At 41.9% G+C, this 12416-nt stretch overlaps 1 protein-coding gene across 1 annotated transcript; it reads right to left on the minus strand.

The window, feature by feature from the left end:
• Positions 1–548: 548 nt before the first annotated feature.
• Positions 549–11344, minus strand: LOC121879450 (caspase-2-like). Its single transcript, XM_042386102.1, has 6 exons — positions 11336–11344; positions 10513–10929; positions 10105–10305; positions 9527–9781; positions 9210–9278; positions 549–1942 (listed from the first exon to the last, which is right to left on the minus strand). Exons 1-6 carry the CDS (start codon positions 11342–11344, stop codon positions 1181–1183), a joined length of 1713 nt encoding a protein of 570 aa, XP_042242036.1. The 3' UTR covers positions 549–1180.
• Positions 11345–12416: the final 1072 nt, after the last annotated feature.

Genomic DNA, 12416 nt, shown 5'->3' on the forward strand with positions numbered 1-12416 from the left:
CAGTATTGTTCTCAGGCATTATTGTATAGTAAAAAATAATAACTATTGACTTGAGAATATCTCCTAAAGTCAAGTGCGCATGGCTTCAAAATGCCCATGATATTGGTCAGATTAAAAAAAAAATATATATGGGGGGGGGGGAACTTACAGCCCCCCCCCCCAAAAAAAAAAGCTGGGTAAAGCTGGGTGGGCTCCCTGCGGTCGCCATGTTCTCCCATCCACAACTTCTTGGATCTCCCTCTTGATATTCCTGGATCCTCCCCTGTTTTGCGTGTGACTTTCTTGGGTTCTTCTTGGTCAATTGGACTTATTGTTTACCATTGTTTAAATACCTGTCCATTGTATACACACGATGAACCACTTTAAAGATGTATAATGATTTTACTGTATATATATCTATCTACCAATCAATCAATCTATCTCTCTGATTTATCTACTTTAATTTAACTAATCTATCAATCAATGAATAGATCAATCAACTACTAAATCTATTTATCTATCTATCCATCCATTCGTCCAGGTAATGAGATGGAAAATAAAACAATATGTTACCATGTTTTTAATTTACTGTTTATTATATACAATACTAATCATATGGATAAATGGCATACAAAAGATTTTTCCTTAATAGTTAGATCACCATCCAGAGGTTGAGTCTGATACACTTGGGTTATAACAACAAATCAGTAAAGTCTACCAGCACTCTGCTCCTTCCTGGACGTAATACTTCATCCAAAAAGTATATTTACGACTTTGTGAAACAATATGACACAACGGACGTTGGATTTTGACAAACCTTTCGAGACAACAGGAGTCACAGTGTTCATTTTGAATTCATCGATCACCACTTTTTTGGAGAGAGTGTTACAGTGTGTGTGTGTGAGTTAGGGATTCAATTGCTTTCCTTATATCGTCTATATTTCTCAGTCAACATTTCTATTACAGTATTAGCTGTTGGTACTTCCTTCGTCAGTAGTTTTAACTTAACCTTTTTCTTATGCTCTTATTCTCTGCCGATACATCGCTTGTTATACGTGTAAATAATGTAACAATTTATCCCACACATTAAATTAACCCATTTCATCTGATATTTCATTCTTCAATAAATATTTCCATTATGTTTTTATTTTTTCATCTAGTATTATATTGGATCAGTATGGTTACTTTATATTCACTTCCCTTACAACGGGTTGAAATAGAACTGCTTGAATCTATAGTTCTGTTCCTCCGGGGTGGTTCCAGCCTTTGACTGCATGTTCTTACACAGTTCGAGGTAGAGGTCACTTAGCTCACTGTCATGGGCGTGATTAGCCAGGACGTCACACAGCGCCTGCACAAATACAGTACCTCTCCCCGGATCTCTCAACGCACGGAAGTTGTTGATGCTGGCGTAAATGGTCTTCATATCTTGAGGAGCATTAGTGATTTGGGATGTGATGGAATCTGTCTGCAAGGACCGTGATTCCTCCTGCGTCTCTCCGCGGCAGAAGTTCGCCAGGAATATCTTGGGTTTGTTCCTCAGGTTGGGACACGAGCCGTCAACGAAGTGGTAACGCACATCATCCAGACTTAGCTTCTCTGTTAGCTCGATGCCGTTGGTACAAAACATCAAGTCTTTTACGCCGTGACTAAGAACAATCAAGATGAAGGAGTCGTAGATTGCAAGATCTTTGTCCTGCTGAATGTTCTTCAGTTGATCTAGTGTCCCTTGTTTGGTGAGGTCCTCGTACAGGTAAACTCGGTAACCCATCCTAGTAAATAAGGTTTTGAGGTTGTGTGAGTCAGTCCTCGCTCCCAACCGCGTGTTTTGGCCAGAAAAATGGTAATTGAAGATACAAACCAGACCCCGGGGCGTACTGAGGTTCCGGTAGACTTTCTCAGACGGTGGTATGGGACTCGCGCACGACTTCACAGTCCACGGAAATGGCAACACACCGTCAATCTGCAGGCAAGAAAATTTTCTTGGATGATCATCTCAAGTACTTGTGATGCATACATATGAATAAATCGACGTAACTTTCAATTTTGAAGAAATGGTGTTGATTGTGGCCAGATGTAAAGGTCAAGTCTGAGAGCTCCAGGCAGAGGGAGTAGTGTATAGGGTGGTGTGTGTGTGGGAAGGATCGGGGTAAGAGGTAGGGAGGGATACATTATAAAGCGAGGAATTAAATCCAATGGAAAAAAACATGAAATATTCCTAGGGGTACACAATGCAGCCGAAGAGACAAAGACAATTTGAGTCAATCCGACAACCATTGTTGCTAAAACTTAGTGTTGAGACAAAGGTAAAGATAAAGACTTAGAGACTGCTGATGAGCGAGCACAGCGCCTCACCTATGACGATGAACAATGTCAGAGATACCGAAGTAACACATCCAGGAAAGTGTTTCTCCATGAACAATGACTTGAAAATATTCAGGTACAAAAAACATTAATTAAGACTCGTTATATGGCAGTTACACCCACCCGCGCCTTCTAACCTTGAGTCAACCCAGAGTGTATGTGAATGTTGTCGTAGCTTCTGTCAGCGTAACTCTGGCGTATTTAATCAAAGGTTCTGCACATTTATTCTTCAAAAAATCTTTCCTAAACATAATTTCATCCCCCAAATTTTTCATTTTACTTGCCATGTTTATGATGTTCCTTTAGGATTGTCTCATCCGTCAAGAGGCTCCTCAGCCTACAGGAGCCAGGAAGGCATAGCAGGTGGCGGGACGCTGACACGAGGTAAATACACACAGTCTTGGGCGTTTCTTACACTAATGAGTTTTCTTGAGAATTTCATAACGGAACCTTACCACACTTTACCCACGCGGGTGGAGTTAGGGGGAAATAAACTATTAGTTTAATTTAGTTTAATTTTCTCCTCAGATTTAGAGCCATCTTAATTGAGTGAGTTTATAGCGGTTATCTTGTTTCGCAATGTGTTTACTTTAGTATTTCCTGTTAAGGTAAAGGTAATGATCCTTTCAATCCAGTATTACCAACAACACCTTCCAATGGTGACAGGATGTATCAGTCCCCTGGGCACAGCAGGTGAAAGGATGCCGCTGACCTACAGAGTTAACGAAAGACACTGATCACTGGAGTTGGTCAACACCAAACTGATTAACTTTGGGTACTCGTCTCCACCTTTCCACTGTATACAAGAGGCGGTTTGTTAGGCAGTCAAAATATAGTGTTTGGCGGGCATACTCTTGTTATGTGAGAGAGGTTGCGGCGGCACACACCAGAGGAGGATTTTTTCTACATACGATAATTTCCTGATATCTTGGTAAAGGTTTCATATGTTTGCACACCGCAGGTGATGGTGGGGACCCCAGACTGAGCTTCCGTCTGTGTACCTCGACTATGATACACCTTTGAGGGTTTCCACTTCCTGTTGCGTTCTTGAGCGCAGAAGACAACTGCTTGTCCATCGTCTTCACCGAGTATCACTGAGGTGTAGACTTGGGTATTTTGTGGTGAATTTGGCGTTAGATTTATAATGGGAACTTTTGAAAGTGTTCTCAGCTTCTCGTGTACTTCGCCTCGTTGTGATGTTAGAGGGCAATTATCAGTGTCTGAGGACAGGCGTGGCTGTGGGACGCTAGAGAGGTCAGCTGCAGAGCTATTAAGTCCATTAGCGGCAGGTGGTCTATCTCGCTCGTCTGCTGGCTCACAGGTGTCCTCCTTCAGGTGATAGGGACGACTATCACCTTGTCCTGGTGTGAATAGCTTGCAGGACTCCCTGACCACCGTCTTACACCTGCCATTAGCCTCTCTGACCATGTAGCCAGACTCGACCTCTGCCTGTACTGTGTAAGGCCCATCCCAGGAGACAGCTGAGACCTTGTGCATTCCTCTGGGTAGGTCAAGAAGGACCTGCTGGCCCGGTTGGAAGGGCAGATAGGGGTGACTAATCCTCAATATGGCGGGCACCTTACCACAACTTGCTTGCTGGTGATCTTGCACTTCGGCTTCTGGGTCTGCCAGATCCGTCTGTGGGAGGTAGAGGTAGACCACTGTCAAATGGAGTCGGAAGACCGCAGGTTAAGTGTGAAGGAGAGTCTTTTCCTCAAGTTTAGGGAGGGCGAATCCAGGAATATAAAAAAGGGGGGGGGGGCATGGCGAGCACAACGAGCCCACTTAGCTGTTTAGCTGTTTTTTTCCTTTTGTGTGTGGGTGGAGGAGAGGTGCTGTAAGCCCCCAGATTTTTTTTTTAAATCTGACCAATATCATGGGCATTTTGAGGCCATTTTGAATTCATGAGCATTTGATATTAGTAAATATTCTGAAGTCAATAGTAATTACTTTTTACTATACACAAATGGCTGAGTACAATACTGCATTAATGAAAAAAGTATTGGAATTTTCTGATCAAAAGGGGAGACCCGGATCACCAGGACCCCCACCTGGATCAGCCCCTAATATAAGAAACTAGAGCATGCCAGAGTTTCTTAGAGAGAGAGAGGGGGGTTATCCTGTTACTGAGCTGCGACTCTGTAGATGGAAGGAAGAAACAAGTGGGTGGATACCTCACGCCTCCATGCCCCATCAGAGTGGTAGTGGGCAGAATGAGGTGCGCGAGTGTCCGCACACATTACACAACACGTCACTTGACAGCTGCCAACCCTCATGAGGGCACTTGTATACTCATGTTTAATAATACTGTAAAGTTTACTTTAATATAATAAGATAAATATTTTCCAACATTTATTACTGAATGGATTAATGTCAAAAGCTTTTCATGGAGAGCCACAACCTGGAGACGGCGTAAGCCAAGTCCTAAATTATGGTCAGGACTTCAGCATCACTACGATAGTCTTAGACCGTCAGCTGAGAACGATATTTGATCACTGAACGTCGAGAGTTTGGTGGATAATACTGTCGATCATGTTTTAACTCCATCACAGGCAGGTGACTGCCAGGCGTTCGTCTGGCGTAATAAGTTCCACTAGTTTGTCTTATTTGTTGTGTTTGGTAGAGGGGACTGCCAGACAATGCTTAATATTCGTGCAGGTACAGTACTATGTCTTATGATGCATACATGATCCTCCAAGATTCGATATATGTTACTAAACGTTTCCAAATTACAGTGGAGAAAATCATCTCCTTAACTGTAGGTATAAACTGCCTCACGCCAGCCAACAACACCGACGCCTCTCCACTCAGGCCTGTCTACACCAACGCTTTATCATGATCGATTTGCTTCCAGAGACAAGAAGAGAATATAGGCAGCCATGTTAAGTTAAGGAGGTCGAGAGTGAAATCTTTCTTCTTGTAGTCTGTAATGTTACTGTCAGACTCAAATTCAGGACTTACTTAAGAGTCCATTCTGTTCCTTCGGTCATATTAGTGATGTGTACAAGTTGAGGTGGTCCCATAGCCCTTGATCTACCACGAGGGTTATGGTGGCTGTTGACCCCTAGTTCTTGGTCATTGCTTAAGTCATGGATGAGTACCAGTGACCATGCTTCTTACAGCTATGTCCTGAATGGCTTGGGGTGTTTACATGGTGAGTCTTGAGGCTGAGTTAATGCTATATGTAGGTTAGTTATCAGACATTTGAGGTCTCACTTTTACCTTATATATATATATATATATATATATATATATATATATATATATATATATATATATATATATATATATATATATATATATATATATATATATATATATATATATATATATATATATATACATTTTTACACCTGTATACAGGGTGATTGAGCGAAGAGTACATTAAATAGGAGGATGAAATCCTTGGATAATTCTAAACCACAACGTCTCTATGGTAAAATGTCAGATTCTTCACAGTTTCCATGTTACAATACATTTAAGATGATGTATTAATGAAAGTGAATTTGATGTGAAACCCCCGTAGGATTTTGTAATAATTTCTTCACAGATGTCTTATGTGCAGCAGTAGTGTGATACAGGTGGCTGACACAGGTGCCATGAGGCAGGGACCGAATGAGACAAAGGCAGTTACAGGGGGGGGAGTTTTACTCTGGTTCACAAAGTTCATCACTTGTCATCCTCCTAGCCGTGAGTAATCTCTTTTCACCGACTAATGATCACGTAGTCCTCTGATACACGACAACAGACGAAGACATAAACATTATACAATAATTTTTTTTGGTGGAAGGGGGTGTGGGGGGTGGGGGGGGGCAAATACAGATTGTAAATAAGACGTAGAGGTGTAACTATGATGGACATTATCAGGGCGGATCCAGGAATATCAAAAGGAGGGTCCAAGAAGTTTTGGGTTGGGGAACATGGCGAGCAAAACGAGCCCACAGTGGGGTCTCTGTAAGTCTACCCCCCCCCCTTCCTCCCCTGATTTTTTTTAATCTGACCAATATGGCCATTTTGGGGCCTATTTTGAAGCCATGTGCATTTGATATTAGGAGACATTCTGAGGTCAATAGTAATTACTTTTTACTATTAAAAAACTCCTGAATACAATACTGCATTTAAGATAAAGCATTGGAATTTTCTGGTGAAAGCGGTGGTCCGGGACCCCAGGACCCCCTGGATCCGCCCTTGAATATGTGACTTTAATTCAATTGATAAGCATCGTGTTTTATATTTTATATTAATGGGATTATGTTAGTTTAATCTTTATATTGAAGTTAAGCTGGACAATTCAGTTAACAAATATATATTTAATACAGTCATGAAATGACTCCCTATAGTTACCGTCAAGGAATAATATTTACGTTATCCCAATTTCGTCCTTTTTAATTTTACTATTAAAGAAAATGTAAACCTTTTATTACTAACTATTTTATTCTGACCATAATCTAAATAAGTTATATTTTCACGCTATATTATAGGTAATACAGTGAGCTATGGTAATATTGATACATAAATGGTATTTGAAGGATATATAATGCGATATATTCTGTCTATGATGAAAAATAATTCTCTGACGTGGCCACTAGACGGCTGGCACTAGAGACTGACCTGTTCCACTCGCTGAATGTAATGGTCTAACATCCTCCTGTGCTGGATTATCAGAACACCAAGTAAAATACAAGGATAAAAGTGATGTAGAAATCATAAATGAAAACATAAGTTTCTCAAGAGTCTAAGGTAGGTATTTTGTCCTGGTTGTGGTATATTTGTAAGTGTTGCTCTGTCCTCACCTCAAGTCCTTGCACTAAGACCTCCTCAAACTCAAGTACTTTAACAAAACAACTTCACCAGCAGTCGAGTCGATAGAACCTTTGTCTGACCGCCATGGTCACAATAGCATGACTAGTCTGTTCAACACTTAATTATTCATATTATGCTACACCGCCCACAAAATTTGTGAAACTGTTGAAGTTCCTAGTTGAGACATCCATGCTCTAACCGCTTCAGGAGGCCTGAGCCCTCCGTTTTCTCTTGAGTATGGACGCAGGAGCTGATATTTCTTGATACCTCACATTGTGTTCACAGATTTGAGATTGAGAGAGAACACAATTATATTACTTTACATGAGATATGTATGAGCACAGATGAAACATTCAAGATCCCTTGTGAGTGATGTTGAAAACTTCAACGGTGTTTACTGTTAGTGAAAGTGTCCATATAAGTCAGTGTAGAGTCTACTGTAAGAAATGACGTATCATGACATCGTCCCTAGGGATACCCTGAGTCTCCAGATTGCTAATGAAATTAGATTATTTTGATTCCCAGTCATCAAAGGATCTGATGTTTGTATTGAAATTGTTATCGGTTTTGTATTTAGAAAGTAATTAATATTCCTGAAGGGATATGTCAGCCTTCTTACCTTCAAGATCTAACGGCGAGCTCGCTGCGTCCCTCTGTTGTAAGCCCAGACCTTACTCTAAGACACGCATCCTCTCTGAACACATATAGGCCAAGGGTCGTTGTATACCAGGACGACATCCACGACTAGCATGGAGGTTGATGAAGGCCATTGAGATTGGATAGCGTCGTGTAACAAGTTGTAGGGTGAAATGAGTCATATCACGTACAGCCAGTCGCTAGGAGGAGGTGGCTAGACTGTGTTCGCTGTCCACCAGTAATCTCACGTGAGGATAAAACACGGCCAGCTCATACCATTGTTTTGAGTCCACCACTAAGTAAAGTTACATATTGGTTGTGTTATTCCCCCGAGTATCCATGTATGTAATCTCCTCAGTGGTAGGTGTGTTTGGAGGCAGCAAGAGTATGATGGTCGCCACCTTACTTCTTGGGGAATGTAGAAAAGTAGCGGAGAGAAGCTACTAGTCCTGGTGCTGTTAAGGTATTGGTTTTGATGCTATTACCAGAGTCCCGTTACTAATTAAGAGCTACAGTTCTCAGTTAACCTGTACTGATGGTGCTAAGGTGTGCTATATATAAGATTATAGTGTCGTGCGTTCTTTTAAATGTGTACCAAAGTAATGGAATAAGTTGGTAAATGTACCTTGTTGTAAGTACCAAAATAAGTGGAGTCATGGAGTTGATCCTTGCAGTTTTGTGTTACTGAAAGTGTTGTATGGTGGGGGTATCATTCTCGTGCAGTATTTACCTTCATTCATCCTCCATAACGCGATACCAGAATAATACCCAGTGCCCTAGCCCTCGAGCCATGCTACCACAGGTCAGAGGTTAAGGAGTAACTATGAGCAGTATAATAAATAAGACACAGCTAACATATGGAATTAATAAAGTAAAAAATTGAGAGAAAAAATGTTGAAGAGTTAAGACAGAAAGAAAAATAGTTGTTTAAAAATAGTGAGACAGAAAAGAAATTAAAGCAAAATACAAAAGGAGAAAGATACTACCCTATAAAATGGTACCAACAAAACTCTCAACCATACTTGACCATCTCCCCTCACACCGGTATCATAAATCCAGCGCCAGCACGAGCAGTCAACACCGCCAGGCATTCCTCTTCGCCCATCAATGATATTTTTAAGGAATCTAAGACTGACTGGAGATTCGCCAGACTTTTACGAGCACTGGGTGTAATTAGCAAAGTCTTCCCACCAATTATTTCTAAACATATCAAGGATTTAAGGTGTGTGTGTGTGTGTGTGTGTGTGTGTGTGTGTGTGTGTGTGTGTGTGTGTGTGTGTGTGTGTGTGTGTGTGTGTGTGTGTGTGTGTGTGTGAGTGTGTGTAGAGTTGGCTCTGCTGACGATCAATTTGGCATCTGAGGACTTTTAAAGATACACAAAATTACAAATTTCTTACTGGTAAGCTGAACTGGTCGATCCGTCTCACCTGGTTAGTGGTAGGGGGAGGATGATCCGCATTTGGGCTGTTGATCAACATGCGTGAGTCAGGTGTTAGCTGAGGGAGTGAGAGGTAATCTTAGCTTCTTTTTCCAACATTAAAAAAAATAATACTTTATATTATAGTACAGTGTGGAAACTATTGGGCCCCCCTCTCTCTGCTTGTCACCTCTTTGTCTCTCTGTCTCTTTCTCTCAGGTGTACTTGTATATTAACTAAAGCTTTCTATCTGTCTATTTATCCCTATCTGTCTCTCCTTCCTACCTAAGCCCTCCCCCTAATACTTCCCACCGCATGCATACTCACAGTTAGGGCTCCAATATCCGGCAGGTGTTGATGCTGCAGGGCCACCTTCTGGGCCTTCTTGTGTCTAGTGCCCTTGATATGTTGGTTCAAGGGTGCGTCACCTGTCAGTGGCACCTGGCAGAGGTTGCAGAAGTAGGACATCTCATTCTCTCTCACTATCCCCGAACTGATGGCTTCTCTCGCCTCGGGGGTCAGGATCTCCGAACTCACCAAGTCGGATACAACCCTCGAGGGCAGATGACCACCGCTGGCTGCCTGAGTGTAGATAAATCAGGGTAACACTGAGGAGATCTTGTGAATAGTGTCTGTTATGCACTTTCTCTTTCCTCTCGCTCTTTTAAGGTATTCAAGTAAGCATTAGCGACATAATAAGACACATCTAACAAATGACACAATGGAACTTCTGCCTCACACCAACAAGGAGAGTCACAGTCATAAGAGTTGATGTAACTAGAGAAACATTATGGTCGTCAAAAATGTATGAAAACAACAAACAGCTTCTTGAAACTTATGATGTAGATTATATTAGTGATTTGAACGTAAGATTAAGCGGCTAGAGAAGGATATTTGTGACTTACGGTTTGTTGGAGGACTGAAGAAGGCTGTGGGGATGTGTAGGTGGGCTGTAGGGATGTGTAGGTGGGCTGTAGGGATGTGTTGCTGGTCTGTGGTGTGTAGGAGGGCTGTGATAGTGTGTAATTGGGCTGTGCTGGTGTGTAGCTAGCCTGTGTTGGTGTGTTGCTGGTCTGTGGTGTGTAGGGCTGTGGTGTGTAGGTGGGCTGTGGTGTGTGGGAGGGCTGTGGTGTGTAGGTGGGCTGTGGTGTGTGGGAGGGCTGTGGTGTGTAGGTGGGCTGTGGTGTGTAGTAACTGGGGTGTGGTGATGTGTAGCTAGGCTGTGGTGGTATGTGGTTGGAGTGTGATGGTGTGTGGCTGGGGTGTGTTGGTGCGTTGTTAGGCTGTGTTGGTTCGATGTTTGGGTGTGGTACATTAGGTGGCTTGGAAACACCAGGATCTTTATCTGGCAGAGTAGACAGAAATTTGTTGCTCTCCTTTTCTTTCTTATGTGGTTGTCCTCTCAGGTGAGCTTCAAGAGGAGCCAACCCGTTAAATGGTTTCTTTCCTACACAGATTTTACACTGATACGAAAAATGACTTTTATCAACAGTCGTCACTTCGTTGTTGAGTTTTGCTTCGCGGACGACATCAGAAAGATGACTGAGGGAGAACTCCAAGTGCAGGGTGCCTTTCACAGCCTCCCATATAAGACTGTTCTTGTGTTCTTTACTTTTGAGATGAATGAGGATTTCCCCGGTCCCCGTCCTGGGGCACACCACACAATGGTACTGAAGGCTGGTCGGGTCATAGTTTGTGATGACGCCCTCTCTTATGGCTGCCGCTATCAGCTGTAACAACAATATGAGATTATTAATACATTATTTACTTCTTGTGTGTTATTATCGTCATGATTAATCTACTGTTTGGCGAATTATTTGGCAGCATCTGTGTACCTGTCAACACGTTTGCTTGTGTGTTTGTAAGATGACTCATTTAAAGGGGTGTTTGATAGTTCTGGTACTAAACACGTCACCCTGGATCTAGATGAACTCACAGTGTTCTAGTCAGGTCACGTCACAGCTTTAAGGTCAAAGTCGTGAAAAATGAGAATGATAAACTCTCGTCCACAGTTCGAGGCTACAACAAGTTCATTGGCTGAGGAGGAATGTCAGGAAAAATATGAGACGTTCCGAAAAAATCACACTTATATTTATTTATTTATTTTTGTTAACAGGAGAGAACACGATAAGTTACAAGCTTCATCTCTAAATAATCACTATACCACAACATATCAGCCGATGGAGATATATCCTATCTCTCTTACCTCTCGTTCTATCTCTCTTATCTCTCGTTCTATCTCTCTTATCTCTCTTATCACTCGTTCTATCTCTCTTATCTCTCGTTCTATCTCTCTTACCTCTCGTTCTATCTCTCTTACCTCTCGTTCTATCTCTCTTATCTCTCGTTCTATCTCTCTTACCTCTCGTTCTATCTCTCTTACCTCTCGTTCTATCTCTCTTATCTCTCGTTCTATCTCTCTTACCTCTTGTTCTATCTCTCTTATCTCTCGTTCTATCTCTCTTGCCTCTCGTTCTATCTCTCTTACCTCTCGTTCTATCTCTCTTACCTCTCGTTCTATCTCTCTTACCTCTTGTTACCAATTATTAATATCCAAGAATCAAGAATAATATTTAACCTCTTTAATTATATTGGCTCTGTAAGATGGACGATAAGGATCTAATATTTATGTAATTTACTCAAAAAAAAAAAAAAGTCTCTCTATGGAGGTGATCGATTAATTCCAGAATGAACACTGTGACTCCTGTTGTCTCGGTAGGGTTGTCATAATCCTTCGTCCGTTGTGTCATATTGTCTCACACTAAATCGTTAAGATACTTTTTTTGGAACGAGTGTATATCAAAGGTCACCATCCACACTATAGGCTCCACTTCCTCCTCCCTCTTCCACCTCTTCCTCTTCTTCAACCTCTTCCTCTTCCTGCTCCTCCTCTTCCTTCCCCTCCTCCTCCTCTATGGTGAGTGTTATCTTTACATCTAATTGAAGGAAATATTTGTTGTTTAATGGTAGTGTGTGTGTGTGTGTGTGTGTGTGTGTGTGTGTGTGTGTGTGTCTTAGCTTTTAGACTTCCCTCACTCGTGTAAAGAAACAATAAACATGGTCACGGGCATGAACAGGCTCTCTCACAAGGGCTGTTGGTGATAAGGAGAGAAAAAGAACCAGGTAGACCCGTCGCAGCTGTGGTGGACGTGGCAGAGGTGTGTGGTGATAATGGCCAACACGAGATAAGATACTGCTGTAGTTGGCGGCCAAATAC

The sequence above is a fragment of the Homarus americanus genome, unplaced genomic scaffold (genome assembly GCF_018991925.1).
Source record: "Homarus americanus isolate GMGI-L3 unplaced genomic scaffold, GMGI_Hamer_2.0 scaffold24958, whole genome shotgun sequence".
Lineage (NCBI taxonomy): Eukaryota > Metazoa > Arthropoda > Malacostraca > Decapoda > Nephropidae > Homarus > Homarus americanus.

What these genes read in the sequence shown, in the direction of transcription:
- LOC121879450 (XM_042386102.1), bottom strand. An exon ending in GTGTTTCCAAGCCACCTAAT is followed by an intron (nt 10,306 to 10,512) that starts GTACCACACCCA and finishes CACACACCACAG; the next exon opens with CCCACCTACACACCACAGCC. An exon ending in CTCCCCCTACCACTAACCAG is followed by an intron (nt 1,943 to 9,209) that starts GTGAGACGGATC and finishes TCTTGCCTGCAG; the next exon opens with ATTGACGGTGTGTTGCCATT.